This window comes from Monomorium pharaonis, chromosome 2 (assembly GCF_013373865.1).
Source record: "Monomorium pharaonis isolate MP-MQ-018 chromosome 2, ASM1337386v2, whole genome shotgun sequence".
NCBI lineage: Eukaryota > Metazoa > Arthropoda > Insecta > Hymenoptera > Formicidae > Monomorium > Monomorium pharaonis.
This window is the reverse complement of record NC_050468.1, coordinates 18,175,489-18,193,929: the sequence shown is the minus strand read 5'-3', so window position 1 is coordinate 18,193,929 and position 18,441 is coordinate 18,175,489. Positions and strand designations below refer to the sequence as shown.

The following is an 18,441-nucleotide window of genomic DNA, read 5'->3' as shown; positions in this document are numbered from 1 at the left end:
AAATTTTAAACATTTTACTTATTTTTTATTTATTTATGATCCTTTCCTTCTTTCTAAATTAGATATGGATATTTATTGTCTCATATAAATGGATTGTGTGTGTGTGTGTGTGTGTATGTGTGTGTGAATAAAAAAATAAAAAGAATTGTAAAAAAAGATTAATATTTCTAAAATAATATAAACTATTATTTGTGTTGAGTTTTGCTGCTATTATTTCTCTCAGACTTTCTATTATTTTTATATTAGTAATTAATATGTAGAGCAAATAAAATATTTTAAAGTAAATTTGAAAAGTGTATTATAAATTACATATTTCTCATAATTTTTTTATTAAGTACACACAAATATTCTAAAATGTTTTTAATGCAATCCATGTTAGTTTAATAATTTGATTTAACATCCAGAAGCATCACAAATTACAAAATAGTAAATTTGCATGAATAATGGACTTCATTATTCATGATTTGTTCCATTATTATTTATCGTCTGCTGGTGACGTTCTGATTACTGTTGGTACAAAACCATATGGAGGAGTAAATGCTCTTGCACTGTCATTTTCACTTTTATTGGACAGTCCATTTTTTCGTACTGGTTTAGAGCTACTGCATTTTACGATAAATTTCAGTTCATTTATTAATTCCTGCTTAAAAGGCACCTATAAAGTAAATGACACATTATGTATGTATTTGATAAATAAATATATGATAAATACATGTCGTTAAAGAAATAAACAATTAAAAGATTTTTAAACATTCTACCTGACTTTTTCAAATCACTAATTATAATTTATCTTTATTTACAATTAATTTCAAATATTATAATATCTGATTACGCTAAATTTAAAAATATTAAATTCACAAGATTATTTAAGATTAACATTATAATATTATTATGATAATATAAATTTGAATCATTGTTTTAATTTTTCAAATTATTTTGGTTATTCCATATCTGTCTTTGTGTGTGTGTAAATGACGTGTTTTTAAAAAATTGGTATGCTTTGATGAGAAACGATATAGTTGTGATATGCTGTATTATAAATGAGAATAAATCGCTTACATTTTCTCGAATAGATGTTTGGCCAATATCCCAAAGTAATTCAATTATAGTATACACGAAGGATAAGGCAACGCCTACGCCGAGCACAAAGAATACACCACCTACATTGTCGAGATCTAGAGATGCCGCCTCAGTGGTTCCTGCATTTTCCTAAATAACGAGGTGTGTCAAGTTGATTAGATAATTATGATGTACGCATTTTATAATAACAAAATTACATTTTTTTCCTACTTACCCGACATTTGCCACCGCCTCTTTTTTCTGTCCACCACTTCTTTTTGATCTCCTGAATTCTTCCGGCTTCCGATAATTTTAATAAAGCTGCATTTATATTATGTAAATATGGCGAGTCTGAAACAACGTTCTATATAATAATGTAATAAAAATATTATACACATATCTTATATTATCTTTACCCTACTACATACACGCATGTTTGCACGCGTGCATGCACGCGTGCATATAATCTCCTAGTTCCTTAAAAGAGTAATTCCTTGCAATGATATGCGCAAACATATTTCTTTATGATTTTGAATCATTTCCAAAATATAGAAAACACACTTTATAAATATCTCGTATGTATATAGTGTGTATAGTGTATATATGTATTTTCACTTTTTATATTTTGAAAACTATTCAAAATTATGAAAGAAGTACATGTTTGATTATTTTGAGGAGCTACTCTTTTAAAGGGTTTGGAGGCCATTCAAGAAAATATAACCTTTAAAACATGTCTTATAATGGTTTAATATATTTTTATTCTATATAAGAACGTTAATTTTTATAGTTATAAAAAATTGTGAAACTATGAATTATTTGACCATGCTTTATTATCATATATGTATATATACAATACTGGTCAAAAATATCATCTTAAAATTTTTAAGCTTAGCTTGTTTCAAAGTGCAGAGCTGTCTAGTACATTTTAATATGTTTTGATAATAGCTATAACTTTCTTTTTGATAATAGCTATAACTTTTTTAAAATTCAATTTATTTAAATAAAAGTTATGCTAAAAAAACTTTAAAATGATAATATTTTTGACCGATACTGTAAATCAGGTATCATTTTGAAAAAGCTTACTTTTCTTCATTGCAATTCCGTACCCTAATGGAAATATTTTTAATAATTTTATTGAAAATCTCTTTCAATTAACCCATTTTATTGAAATTTATTAAAATTTATTATAATTTATTAAATTCATTAAAATTTATAAAAATTTTTTTAAGTAACAACAAAATAAATTTAATAACAAATTATCAATATAGAATAACACTTAGCTATTTCGGACTAAAGTTTTGAAACTAAAGTTTTTAATGCCACGTGTCAAAATTTTAATTCAATGAAACGTATCATTATACAGTTAAAACATAAAGTGGCAACCATAATCGTCTTGTAAATGAAAACATAAAACCGTACGCGTTTCGACTTAATATGAAGTCATTATCAATGGATATAAATATAATCAACTACACAGAGACAATTTGACTTGAATAAATCATATATCTTAGATGTACTACCAGGAACAAAACGCGAGACAACAAACAATACTCCATGGGTGCAAATCACACTGTGCAAAAGCTTCAATTTCAAATCGTCCATCAAAATTTGTATACTGGATAGGGTTGCGATTGATGCTATAACCACAACTTTTATTTTAAAACCTTTGAAGATTAAAAAAAATTTTTTCCAAAACTTTTTACAAATGATTCATCCATGACTACGTCCCATTTCACACTTTCACAAAATAAATATCGAAGTCACAAACGTGATCCTAAAACTGATCGACAAATAAATATTACAAAATTTATGGCTAAAATTAAAAGAGTCAAATATACGTAGTCAAATAAAATGCACGATGTTAACAGCGCAAAAGTCAGATAACAAGTGAGATAAACCGTTACAATTTTGGAGGTCGGCAAAAACGGTAAATATTAGGATCACGTTTGTGACTTCGATATTTATTTTGTGAAAGTGTGAAATAAGGCGTAGTCATGGGTGAATTATTTGTAAAAAGTTTTGAAAAAAATCCTTTAAAATCTTCAAAGATTTTAAAATAAAAGTTTAATATGTTGTAGTTATAGCATCAACTGCAACCCCATCCAGTATACAAACTTTGATGGACGATCTGGAATTGAGGCTTTTGCACAATGTGATTTCACCCATGGAGTATTGTTTGTTGTCTCGCGTTTTGTTCCTGGCAGTACATCTAAGATATATAATTAATTCAAGTCAAATTGTCTCCGTGTAATTGATTATATTTATATCTATTGATAATGCATGACTTCATATTAAGTCAAAACGCGTACGGTTTTATCTTTTCATTTAAAAAACGATTATGGTTGCCACTTTATGTTTTAACAAATGATACGTTTTATTGAATTAAAATTTTGATATGTGGCATTAAAAACTTTAGTTTCATTGCGCCTTAATTTCTGCGCTGACTCACATCACCTGTTATATTATTTACCATTGTTTATTATAAATTTAATGAATTTTAATAAATTTTAATAAAGAGTAATCAATTGAGAGAAATTTTCAGTAAATATTTCTATAACATATTTTTTTCCATCAGGGTAACCTTTTTCATCCAAGAGACCACCTACTTGCGCGACTTCGCAGTTTCGCTCTGTCTCATATCTGTAATGTTATATATATATATGTATAATGATATATGTACATATATTGTATAAACAAAAATGATAAATACAAATATATATATATATATATATTACTCGATTGAAGCAGATTCCATCAGAAAGGCATAGTCTTCGTTTATAGCTTTGTTTAAGCCGATTTTATTATCTTTCACTAGTAGGTCTTTATTTTTCGTCATGTATTCGTACATATTTTTGTACGTTGAATGATTGCTATCCTTGGAATTAGCAAAATAAAAAATAAATTAAAGTACAACATCCAGACTTATCATACTTATTTCATGATACATTTTATGCGTATTAAGTAAATTTAGCAATAATTTTTCTTTTAGAAATACTTAAAGTTTATGTTAGGCCTTACTTTACTCTCTAAATCGTAATCAGTAGATATTCACTAATTCGTAGTGACATACTTATAACTATAATAATCAGTGAATATTCACTGTCTTTTAGTAATTTTCACTTCAGAATTAGTGTATAATCACTGAAAGATCAATGTATTTATTTCACTGATTAATCAGTAAATAATTATAAGCATATCACTGAAAGTCAATGTATTTCCACTGATTTTGTCGAGTTTTCACTGATTGTGATTTAAAGAATACAATCAGTGTTACAACTTCCCAATCACAAACAAATCATAAATGTGTGGTCTGTTCTTTTCGTAATATTATTTTATTTCAAATAAATTATTTTCATTGTTTAAATTGTTTTTATCTTTAAAATGTTCGGTCTTTCTATTTTATAAACTCGGTTGTGTAATACATAAAGTATATTTTATTGCAAAGTTGTATTAGTTTTTATCAATTTAGGTATATCAGTCCTGTACGGATTTGAATTCTAACATTACTGCTTATTGCGCCAGTTTTGGGGTTTAATTTTCCAGACGTTTATTTTTAGTTACGTTTTTAAACAATTATTGTTACATATGCAATTATTTATTATTAATTTATTTTATATGTAGTATATTATATGACAACATTATATTATCATTAATTTTGTATATCAATTTTTATTTAATGTATTAAATGCCGTTTTATATTAAATGTTTCTATACAAATTTTGTGTCTTTTTTAATGTCAATTTAAATAATCAATATTTATAATTTGTCACATTTAAAAAATGTTAACTTATAATGTATTATTGTACAAATAATTTTTTGAGCTTTTATGTTTTACATATACATATAATTATTTCAAATTGTTATGTCTTAAAAATTTACAAATTAAATTAAATAATGAGTTCTCTGTAAAAGAAAAACATATTTTGTTATCCAGCAATATAGTCATTATAAATTATACAATTATTACTAACGTTTACTAATGTTTTTTATAAATTATTTTAAATTGATCATATAACTGCATAAAAATTTTATATTGCAATGTTTTATTGTCAAAAATATTTTAAAATATTAAGAAAAATTAACTTACTCTGAAGAAAGCGAGTGTAGATCCTCCGTCTTTTGCTCCGTATTTTATTTTACTTTGTGCTAATTCTTCAACATTGTTAAATGGTTTTGTTATAGTTTCTACAGTTAAAAACGCTGCTAGATTAGCTGTGTAACTAGACACGATTATGAGGCAGAAAAACCACCAGCAACTTGCAATCATTCTTGTCGAAATACCTCTAAAGAATTCAAATTTTGAGATTTAATTTTATCACAATTTTTAATTTTATATCATAACATATTTTATTACGCAGTAAAAAAACATTTTCATATGTGTTAAAATTTTTTTGTGTAAAAAAATTTGTGTTAAATTTCTAACACATATGTGTATTAATTTAACATATCGTTATGTTATTTACAATAAGTTAAGTTAAAAGTTATTAATTTTATAATTTTATAATTTACTTTTTAATTTTTTAACTAGTTATTACTCAACTTTATTAAAAACTGAAGTAATGATAAAATATTCTTTCTAAGACATAAAACCAATTGAACTAGATAAACAGAAAGTTATAACATTATATATAATATCTAAGAAAAACAAAATTTTATATTCATGTTTTTGTTTCACAACTATGTAAATTGTGCAATACATATCGTATTTTTAAATCTAAAAAAGGAAAATTTCTTAAATTTGACGATTTATTCTATATATTAAAAATAGTGATTATAATAGTAGTATTTTATTACAATAGTATTGAGAAATTATTTCATACTCACATAGGTGCTATTTCACTTCCTTGTTGCATGATAGCACCAATTGAAAACCAAAATGCGTTTTTGAATGTCATCTGATTTTCAAGCATTTCGGCTTCTTCAATGCATGGATAAGGATTGTTCCATTCTGGCGGACACAATCTCCCAGTTATGAAGGCTAATAATGATACGATCACGTAAGTACCGATTAAACAGAGCCAGACATCACTTGAAAATGGTAATAAAAATGAAAATAATTCTGGTGGTGCTTTCTTAGGTGCTTTATACAGTATGCTTATTCCTGTAAAATTATAACAATTTAAAAAATATTTAACTACATAAACTAGAATTGTGTTATATATTGGCAAAATTAAGTTATTTAATTTATTTATAAGAAATGTTACATCAATTTTATTAACCTAAATTCAGTATGGGATTTGAAAAATCGAAGTACTCTGCTCGTGCCAATGTAATCGTCAGATCTGTAATGGCCAAATCTGCTTCCTAAAAAAGTGCATTATATCTTTAATTTATGGATTTTGTTAAGTCAGTGTAAATTTATCCTTTTATTTTATTATTACTTTTATTATATAAGTATATTGTGGCATTTAATACTAACATCAGCCATAATTTTTCCAAGCATACCAGACCATTTTCCAGTGTGTTTATTTCTATCTCCATATACGTTCTCCTCATCAAAGGTATAATTAAATCCCAGTATTTGACTAATTTCTTGTATTAGATCAATTGCGAAGCCTTCGTAACGATCGTTGCCACTCAATATGTCTGTTGATTCTGTTTTCATTCCATATGGCTCCGTCATCGAAATTAAAACTTTAAATGTCTTATTTTTTATGCTCATGGTATTGTCTATTTTGTTAAGATTAATTTCTGGAAACCAAGTGATGCTTTCCTTTGTTGTACTATTCCATTCACCGACTTTTTTCAAACCTTTTTCAGCCAAATGTATAATATCTAATTTTATGTTACTGCGGAAACCATCTCTATCAAATTTAACAAGGCCTGTTAAACTTTTTGTTTCGGTCTGAAAGAGCAAAGCAATATGATAAAATTTGATTTTATAACATATAACGAGAGTACTATAAAATAAATAATTAATTCAAAGATTAAATATTATTAATATAATATAAGAATTAAACAATATTTTTTTAATGTTAGTGCTCTTTAGGAATTGATATTAAATGAACATCACACAAAAGTAATGTTATATATAGAGAAGGTGTTTCAGTGAAATATATTCACTTTTGGAAAATTGCTATTTCTTAATCAATCAATTAATTTTTATAAAATTTGAAGAAAGTATTAAGAAAGATTGAAAGTTTTATTCTATTATTGGTAAGCGTCGTTGAAAGTTTATGAGGCCTTAAAGTCGAAAAATGGAAATTTGTTAATACATACTACAAATTATTTTTAGTATGCCATTCCTTCACTTTTTATTTGTACTAAATTTCATAATGCCAAAAGTGGATATATTTGACAGAAACACCTTGTATATATAGATTTTAGTAAATTTAAATAAAATTATATATTTTATTAAATTTTGACTTTCTGATGAATAATCATGATATTTATTCACTTCTTCAATTGCAACTGGAGACATCAATTTTTAAAACAAATCTTCAACAACAGAATTAAATCTAATAATTATTTTTTTATAGTATAGTAGTATTACGCACTGAGGGCAAGAAGTCGACTATTGCTCATGAGTGCAAGGAATGGACGCACGAGAAAAACGCATTAATTTCTTCTTCTATTATAATTGTTAATGTACAACTTAATTTTATAACTGTTATAACTGTTATAATAATTGTTATAAAAGTTGTGTATTGTCAAATAATATTTAAAAATAAAATATAAAATTTCTAAAAATTTTATTCTCTGTATTTAATTTTAATTATTATTTTGAAAGTTATTTTGTTACAATAATTACATTATTTTGATTAAAATGAGAATAAAGAATATAATTTATTTTTATAATTTTTAAAATATTTTTATTTTGTAACTTATAAAAAATTTTTCGCTTTTCTTATTTTTTCTACTCTCTAAATCTTAATTAGTGGATATTCACTGATTCGCAGTGGCATACTTATAACTGTGATAATCAGTGAATATTTACTGTCTTTCAGTAATTTTCACTTTAGAATTAGTGTACAGTCACTGAAAGATCAGTGTATTTATTTCACTTATTGATAATCAGTAAATAATTATAAGTATATCATTGAAAGTCAGTGTATTTCCATTGATTTTATTGAGTTTTCACTGATTATGATTTAGACTATTTAGAGAGTAAAGTTTATGTGATACACTTGAGAAGTTTTGATGTCATACTGATTGAAAAACTCTAGTTTAGTAAAAATAAAGATGATATTTTGAGATAATCTTAATATAAAATAAAGTTAGTTATCTTATATTCTCAAAACTTTACAACTTTAATCTGAAATATTTAAAAAAAATTTCTTAGTTTTGAAAACAGCTTTAAAATAATACCTTATAATCATGTTTAACTTCAACAATTGCAATTCAAAAACTGTCTATTTTTATGAGTTGTGTCTATTATAAATTTTTGTTAAAACCTTAAAAATTAACAAAATAGAAATCAAACTATTTCTTTATAATATCAGTAAACTTTTCAAATTATTAAAAATGATTTGGATACATTTCATCAGAGATTCTAAAAGACCGCTTCTAATTATTTCAATAAATAATGTTTATAAGATTTTATGTCATATAATTGTTATATATATAAATAAAAATGTAAATGTTTGTTCGTCATCTAAGATCTCCGTAAGTTTTTCACCGATTGCTTTAAAATTTTGATACAACGTTGCAGTCGTAACCGTGAGTGTTGTTATGGAGTCTGATTTTGGATATACTTGGTTAGGTTGGTGTTTCTTAAATTGCATTATATTTCTGGAGAAAAAGTTCTGCACAATATAAAAAAATTGTAATAGAATTAAAATACAAATACTTAATTTGTTAAAAGCCTTTTTTTAAATATCTAAATTATTAAATTAAAGCATTTTCACATCTTACCGATCTCATAAAGTTACTTAAGCTCAATCCGTGTTCCCACCTGCTACTATTATCGCATTTTAATTTCTTGACATCGCCCTTTATAGCATCTTTCAATTGTTTGAAAGCTCTTGCAAATAATTGCACTGCATCATACATAAGCGCAGGTTCAACTCGTAGCTGCGAAGGATGGTCTAGGCCCCATTCATTTTTATGCCTCTCCAAGGTTTCTACTACTATTGGATCTTCAGGGTCAATCAGGCGCACGCCAGTGAAATTGACACCAGAGAATTGATACGGTTCTAAATCCAGGGTTTGTAGATCCTGCATGTATATTGATCAATATGTACTATATTTAATCCTCCGATTGTATATATGAGTCTAAAGTGTCCTATACAAAGTAACATCTGCTTGTAATTATAAAACCGACAAACTTAGTCTGTCTGCCTATTCTTCCTAAAAGAATTAGAAGTTGAAGAGACTCGATGCTATTACTAAAGATAAATATATCGCTAAATGCATGTAAAGTCTCGCAATAACAAAAATCACATGTAACTCACACATTATTGATTTTTTTATAACTAACATTTAGTTAATTACATATAAAAATTGTTTTTAGTCAAAACTCTATTTTTTAAACAAATTGCCGCTTCTTTATTTATAATATAATTAGATACTGTCATAAATAGATATAACAGACTAAGTGACGAATGGAATTCGTTACTCGTTTCCAATAGTAATAGTATGGAAACAAGTATCAGTTCCTAAACATCACCTAGATCTGAAGAGTTCCTTTATGACTTCCTAAGTTGTCTGCCTAGTTGTGTGTCGGGTTTTACGTACGAGTCTATTGTTTTTCCCTTCTAACTTTTTTATTTTAAGTTCAATACAAATTTTATTAGAAACTATGATCCTAACATAGCTCCTAGATTTAATATAATTCTAATCCCTTGGGTTAGTGTAGTTCCAGGTCTAAGCGGCTATTAATTATGCGTTGATTATTTTATATTGATGATAAAAAAATTATCATAGAATTTATATATTTTTAGATATATAGAATATAAATTATTACCGAATATATAATTTATGTATTTTAAACAGAATTCTTTTGTAAATTAATTTTAATTTATTTTATAATTTTATTTTTATCCTATTTATAAAATGCTTATATATCTTACCAAAGACGTTACAATCACTTTGTACTTTTCGGATAAAATTCCAACTTGTTGAGCTTGTATGAGAACTTCGGCGAGAATCTCGTACGAACAATCGATGATAATATTCTCTATATTCGATTGTTTTATTTCTTGCATACTTTTCCTACACAAAATTTGATATTATTATACAATTAACTATCTTCTCTGAAAATTAATTTGCCGATCTTTCTAGTCCCATTTAATCACTTTTGGCATTTTTATATTGAAAGCTATTTTGCTGTGGTTGGTAAAAAAATGTTTAAAAGTCACTTTAAACATTCGAGAAAAGTGTATTATATTCTAATATTATTACATGCTACTAGTTATAAAAAATACTTACATAGTTATAATAATGTATTAGACAGTTGAGAAGACTAATGTTGAAACAATGAGTGAACAATTGGCATATTTTATACGCAGTGATAAGAAGGAATTACCAGATTATAATAAAGTATATCAAATGTTATAGTTATAAATCTATTATAATAACAAAAAATTTTTGCTTGATTATTTCACTGAATGCACTTCATATATTTTGTTCATGTAAGCAATTTTTCAGTGTAACAATAACTTTTATTACGCGTTATTCATTAAAAACGTAACTTGTTATTTTATTTGTTACATAACAAGTAACACATAACGAGTAACACATTATTAATGCGTTACTTTTATTATAAATAAAAATCAATTAATCATGACTAAAATTTCCTAACTAAGAAACACAATAATTGTGGATGAAGTAAAAAACTAATTTTCTGTGATTATGGGATCGAAAAATCTTCAAAATTTATATTTTATATTACAAAATTACATATTTTTTATTGTACCTATAATTTGATCCATTGCCTAAATGATACATGAATGCATTGCCTTGTGAATGCCATCGCTTCAGCAGGGGACGCATGCGAATCAGACTGTCAGTATTTTCGTACAGTATTGCAAAATATTTCCATTTGAACTCTACGACGAGTTGATTATAAATCTGTTGAAGTGTCGTCATTTAAGTCTTTATCAGGAATACATTTAATAAAACAAAAATGTAGATAAAAGTAAGATAAAAGAATTAGAAGACAAAATATTACGAGGGTAGTGATCATAGGATATGTCACTATCCTATGGTCACTATCCTAATATTCTAATTGCAACTAATTGGTTAGTATTTATTTTTTAGAAAAGTATGATATTCTGTGTGTGCATAAAACAGCATAAAATTTATATTTATTTATAAAAAAAATATAATTTAATTATACATGCATTATAATTTTGACAATATCTATTGAACTGATCTATCACATTGTACTAATTTATATATCGATTAATATAAAATATTCATGATCACAAAGTGTCGAATCAATACCAACATAATCTTTGAAGTGAAACAAATTGTTTAGTGGTTCAAGCTTAGATCTGAATGGATGATTATTTAGGAATATCATAATTTTGTTACTATATCTTTCTCATCATAATTACGTCATTATTACCATTTGTTTTGTTATAAGTATCACGTCATCGGTTGTAAATTATGATCATTATAACTTTGTCTTTGATGTCTTTTATGATATAATTGTGATGATATTAATGACTTGTAACAGATGACAGCTTATTATTTTGATAATGGATGATTATAATATTGAAACGAATATAATACCATATTTTTCAAAGAGTCAGTTACTTACTCGTGATAACGAATTCACGTGCGGATACAGATTCAGATTTAATCCGCGTAGGTGAAAGGATTGGTCAAGATCCTGCCGTACGGAGATACGTGGTATTTCTATTGAATCGCATAAGCTTTGCACAAACTCAGCGACCACTTTGTCCTGAGGTCCAAAAATACCTACTATTCCCAGATCTAGCAAGTTGCATACTAAACATTTCAAAGAATCAATTTTCAAATATATCAGTAATAACAGTATATCGACTTTATGTACAGTATAGCATGATAGAATATTCTAACAAGAAGATTTAATTTTAACAACTTGAGAAATATGTCTATAATTTTACATATTTTTTATTGAGACTACCATATCATATGGAACACGATATTAAATGATTATCTTGGCACTTCTGGTAGATATATTTTTTTAATGAAATTATATATCACATCTTAATTATGACCGTATTTCTGATTAAATGTTTTATGTCTTGAATTGTCATCAAGATACTGTTTTATTTTTGTCTTATTCGCATAAACATTTTTTCTTTAACTCTTAGAGGTTACATCGTCTTTATTGTCATTAACATTTTTTTATTCCTTTTATTAAAAAATATTTTGTATGTGAAAAATGTATTGACATTTTATTATTTTTATTTTTGTTTTTTACACTTTTTTGATAATAAGGAGGCTATATTTTAATGATTAATGTAATAACATATTTTTATTTTAAGTACAACTAAATTGTATAAATTCTTAATTTAATGATATACTTTTACATTTACGCGAGAAAAATAAATATTACAAATGTGTAATATTGATCACTAGAAGGTTAATGTAATCTCAAAGAGAAAAATCGAATGGCGTTAAGATTTTAGCCAAAAAGTGTTTTATTAAAGGTGTTGTAAAATTAATATCATGTTTTATATCTATTACCTTATCAGGACCTAATGAATTATTGAGGTTTACCTGATGAGGACCATAAGTTAAATTTCTACTGGAAAGTGATTATTTGATGTTATATTAATTTTGTTTTATTATTAATTTTACATTATAAAAAATGTTATTGTAATGTTAAAAAATATAAATGTAATATTATTTACAACAATATTGTATATGTTATTTCAATATTACTAAAACCTCCAAATCTTTCCCAAAGTATCATTCATAACAATATTGCATACAACATTAACTACATACTTGAAAACATTATTATTGTTGTGAATTGAATATTGTTATAATCATTATAGCAATGACTTTTTGTTTATTGGTTATTTACCTTATTAAAACAGAAATGTATTTAACTAATATTTAATTAGATATTGCTAGCATTTGCTATCCGTTTCACCTTTTAATGATGCTTCGTACAGATCATCCGTTTCAATCTTTTCCGTTTCCGCTCTTAAGAATACATTCGAAAGTTCTTCATCCTCGTGTCTGTTTTTATTCACTGCTTTTACTGACGATTCGAACATGCTTTGAATTGCTTCATCTTCATCAAACAGCCCCACTGTAATACATGATCAGCTCTTTTTAAAATTGAGTATTATTGACATGACCAAAATAGCTTACAAAATAGCTATTTTGTAAAGTAAGATGCATTAATGATATGCGCGCGCACAATCTGATTCAACACAGTTTTTAACTTTTAACGTTTCTGTTAACATTTTAAAATATCTGCTCTAGGGCATAATATTATTTTAGCCTCACATTATTATGTTGCAAAGTTTAATAATAAAAATACTAGAAATAAGAGAAGTGCCATTTCTCGATTAAAGTAGTTGTCGATAATTTTCATGCAAATTTTAAACTAAAAAATTGTAAAATAATTATTTCTAAAAATTATAGTTTTTTGAGGAGAGAAAATCTTATAAATGTTTGTTACTATCAAAATTATTGAATTGCGTCAATTTAATTTATAAAATAATTATTCCAGTTTTTTCTGTAAGGATTGTGCTTTAAGGAGATACTGGAGACAGGTCTGTTTTGCCAATTAAACGCAAGAATTTTTGTCACAAGAATTCGTTTTATGACTTTTATAGATTTGAAAATCTTTTTTTCCGAATAAAAATATATATACATTATTACTAGTCTAGATTATAAAGTTTACGTTGAATGCGGAAAAAATTTATAATTCACGGTTTTTTAATCATTTCTTAGTTAAATATGGCGTGTAAAGCTATAATATTTGCTATATAAAAGATTTGCACTTTGTACTTATAAAATTCGAGATTCCAGACACGTAAATAATAGGAACAAACAATGTCGAGTTTGTGAAGTTAGACTTGAATATCTAATCAAGAAAAAAATGTTTTATGAAAATTTTGGTGTACCATGTGCGTAAAAAGTTGATAAAGCAACGTGCATTTTTTTTGTTCACTATAAAGTCCAATTCACAAACTGATATTAATATTAATGTATAATTTTTTAATCTTTAATTCTGGAAAGATTTCCAAATCTATAAAAGAAATATATTCGAAATCTTGTTAACGATTTGCACTAATGATTCTACATTATCATTCCTAATCAAGTTTGACTGTTACTTCAGTATCCGCTTAAGACCGCAGAATGCAGCTTATATAATCTGAAAATTGTACAAATTATTTACATTAAAATTATTATTAGGCATTAAGAACTGCCTCGAAATAGTACTTCTCTTATTTTTTGTATTAATTACATATCGATACAATTCAACTTATTTAATAATAAGATATCTTTAAATATGTTAATAATAAATGTTATAAGATAATACTATTTGGAAGCTATAACTTGTAACAAATATTAGTAAATTTTTTTTTAATATTATAGATATATTGTAGGACTACTGTAAATTTCAAAAATTGATAATAATGAATACAAAAACATTATCTTTTATTCACATTGTATTTGTATAAACACATTTATCTTACCTATCTGTACTTTTTTTGGAAAACCTAGCTCTTTCGCCAAAACACACACGTGAGACAGGAATATCAGTAATAGTATCAGTAGAAAGTTGGTCACCATCTTGTATTCATTCTGCGTACATACAATAAATAGATATTAAAATGCATCTATTAGTGAGAATCCAGATAAATGCAGATGTGTATCCAACAAAGTCAGATATAAACGGTATGGACGAGACACACGTATAGCTAAATGGAAAGGTCTTAAACGAGCACTTAACTGGCCGACGTTATATAAACTAACTAGAAGGCATGGCGCCGCCTGAAAGTCGCTCTCGGCACGTATAAATATTTAGACCCGTCTAAAATCAATCTTCCAATATTGAGTTTAGTTATTTGCTTGATGCTTATACTCTTAATAAATCCCTACGACCCTTGTGAGGGATCCCTACATTACTTTTCCGAGTTTATTTTATCTGTTGAGAAAAGTTCTCCTTTTCTTTCTGTTTCTCTGTACGTTGTCACAACGAGTCTCAAACTGTATGCTATGAAATAAATCAATAAAATCATGTTTGTTTTTTACAGGCAATTTATTAGCTGTACACAAATTACTAATTTTAATAATTTAGTAGTCGATGTCTCTACAAGAAGACATTCTTTTTCATTTAAAACTTTTCCAGTAAATTAAAATTTTTTTAATTTTATTAACAGAAATTAATTATTTTATTGATACATTATATTAAAAGTGATTTTTATAAATGTATAAATATTGTCCATGAACATAGATAAAATGTTGTCTTCTATTCAATTCAACTTGTAAAATAAACAGAATTACATTAATATCCTTTTTGCAGTCAGAAGATTTTATTTTTAGAATAAATTATATAATTAATTTATAACTCACTCTAATATTTATAAGCAGTTTTGTATATAACTAATTAAATTGAATTTCTGTTTAAATAAACTATAAAAGTAATTAAATTGACTAAAAAGAAGATATTATTACATCTCAACTGTATATTTTCGAAATTCAAGTGTTCAAAGTTTTTCTTAACGTTCTTAAAAATGTTAAATTTAGATTCTTGATTATTTTATATTATAATTGAATACTACTTAAAATCTTTGTTGAAATTTAAAGTGTTTAAAAAAAAAACATAAATGAGAAATTACAAAAGTTCTAAATATAAATCTCGTTTCTATAAAAAAACAATATAATTATTTGAAATAATTAGTGTTTTATACTTATAAATACATAAAATAAACTTGATAAATTTATTAATTAATTTGTGATCATCAATATCGGTTTCGAAATGATTCGAATGTCTCTATCTTTTAAAACTACGTAAATATTCCTCTTGAATATCCTTCATTTGCCGGAGACTATTACCAGCGTCTACCTTGAGAGCGAATTTTTAGCGACATCGCACGCATTCGGAGTTCCACGTAGCCTACTGTCATCGTGCCAAGTACACGCAGTCTGGTGTTTTGTTTTTTTCATTCATTCATTCAAGATAGATTTGCATTGTTTGCGCCTGTTTATTATGGCATTTATATATTTTATAATGTGTCGATTAACCCAATTGCATTACATCTTATAAACAATTATCAAGTCTTGTGGATTGTTGCGATCAAAATTGTTTAATGGTCCAACATGTGGCATCGACACAACATGGAAAACTAACGAAAATTTTAAGCGCTTAACGACCGACGTCGATATATTTAGACGCCGAACATCGCCGCCGGTACTGGTGCTTGTCGCGTGCGTCGTGTGACATAGATTTCGATAAATTACAATTAAAAATATTTTTTTCTTAATAGAGGAATCGCCGTTGCATGCAATTCTCTCGTCAATCTGAAGAAATTATTTATCTCCCCTTCTCTCTCTCTCTCTCTTTCTATTTTATTTTATATATTTACTGTAATATTTGAAGACACGAGAATATTTTCCTTGAGAATAGCTCTAGTCACACTATATCAAATGCGTAGTTGTACGTATTGACATCGAAAAGACAAATTTGCTCAAGCCAATTTCCCAAACCTCTCTCCAAACTCGTTTCACTTCGCTCGTTTGAACTCAATCACTACTTGAATATTCTAAGAGCCAGAAGATGGAATTTTCGAGGGAAGCGAGTTACACGCGAGTTTTATTGAAGCACATATCAGGATTCAATTGATAGGGCACAAAGAATCGTTAATCCCTGAAAGAATTGTTTTTGAGGGGTAGCAAGGACTTACCTAAAAGCGCGACGTTGTGGTTCGTTCCACTTGGCACGGAACTTTTGAGACGTGTGCTTTACCGGATGAAACTCGCGCGACACGCGACTCTAAATCCGAACGGCACTTCTCGCGCGGCTCAACTCGGCAGCGCATGCTCTAACTCCCTTCCTAAATTTTCACGATGCGTCGCGGCAACGAAGAATGCTTGTCGTCTACCTCGCCGACAGAATAGGAATCTGATGCGTGATGGTACATTTAGGGAAACACAATAAATGATCAGTATTAGTAACTTAATTTAAAAATTAAAGTTATTTTGAGCGCTCTTGATATTTTTTAAAGAATGTTACTATATTGATTTTTGAAAATATTTTTTTTAATCGCACTTTTATTGTAAACATAATCAAACTGAACCAAACTGATTTCCATAACTATTTAATGCTGCGAAAGTATTAAAAATAGTTTTTGAAAATCTCAATTTTCATTTAGATTCCTATGTCTTTCTCTATTATTTAGATTCTGTGAAGATATGATAAACTACTGTTTTATAAAATCCACTTTTCAAAATAAAAAGAAACATATTTGGAAAATATTAAAAATTTCTTAAATTTCTATTTATAATACGTACATTGTTAGTACATGCTACCGTAAAAAGTTAAAAAAAAATTGACAGTGATAAACGTACATGCGTGTACATCTATCTACATTAGGTTAATTATGCTTTCTGCCATTAAGGGCGGAGTGCGAGAGCATATTAATTTAAGTGTTAAAAAAATTAGTTGCGTGAATAACGCAAACCAAGATTGCAATCGCAAAATTAAAAGTAAAGTTTAATCACGAATAATAAAAATACAATTGAAATTTTAATGTATAAATTCTAAAGTTACTATTACCTTGAAATAAGAAAAAAGATACTATTATTTTAATGTCATTGTTAATTCTTTAATCATGTGTAATTTACATTTAATTAATTTTTTATTTTTGTGTGATGACAAACCAGTGGCGTCATTTTTTAATATTTTTATGCGTCTTCTAATTTCGATTATGCAAAAAATTGGGCTTATTTTATTTAAAAAATTAAAATACATATAAAATATAAAAAATTTATGAGATCTATTTATGAGTTTAAATTTCATTTATTATGAGGATATATAAACGATATTATATACACATTTATATTATTATAAATGGCAAAGATAAACAATATGGATTAGGCAAAAATAAACAATATGGATTAGGCTTCTAATATAAAAAAGAGGCTTATTTTTTTAAACTGCATTCAAGCGGTAATTATTGAAAGTTGTAAAACATGCTATGATGAACAATAAATCTTGTGCAACAGTGGCTTTCTTTTATACTGTTAAATATACTTATTTATTTATATTGTTTCTAGAGATATCACAGCATTGTTTTTATTCATATTCTCATAAGCTTAGAATAAAAGTTTTTATGTATATTATTTATAATTTTCCAATAGCATTGTATAAATAATATTATGCTATTTTATTATAATTCTCATCTTTTTATTGACACGAAATTTTGTTTGTCGTATCAAAATGTGCGGATAATATAAAATATTTCAAGAGCAAAAAATACAACG

The 18,441-nt window shown here is 26.4% G+C and overlaps 1 protein-coding gene across 2 annotated transcripts; it reads right to left on the bottom strand.

Annotated features, from left to right (window-relative positions):
- Positions 1 to 310: 310 nt before the first annotated feature.
- LOC105838219 (glutamate receptor ionotropic, kainate 2) lies at positions 311 to 17,473 on the bottom strand. Of its 2 annotated transcripts, XM_012683602.3 has the most exons (17): positions 16,863 to 17,473; positions 14,652 to 14,760; positions 13,091 to 13,252; positions 11,765 to 11,955; positions 10,916 to 11,070; positions 10,071 to 10,212; positions 8,914 to 9,216; positions 6,479 to 6,904; positions 6,279 to 6,363; positions 5,884 to 6,160; positions 5,147 to 5,342; positions 3,795 to 3,934; positions 3,641 to 3,699; positions 2,143 to 2,166; positions 1,295 to 1,410; positions 1,060 to 1,209; positions 476 to 655 (listed from the first exon to the last, which is right to left on the bottom strand). In XM_012683602.3, the coding sequence occupies exons 2-17, from the start codon at positions 14,746 to 14,748 to the stop codon at positions 476 to 478; spliced, it is 2,703 nt and encodes a 900-aa protein (XP_012539056.1). In that variant the 5' UTR covers positions 14,749 to 14,760; positions 16,863 to 17,473. The 2 variants fall into 2 exon arrangements, with proteins under 2 accessions (XP_028050143.1, XP_012539056.1); XM_028194342.1 differs by lacking the exon at positions 16,863 to 17,473 and having other exon boundaries at positions 311 to 655; positions 14,652 to 14,748.
- Positions 17,474 to 18,441: the final 968 nt, after the last annotated feature.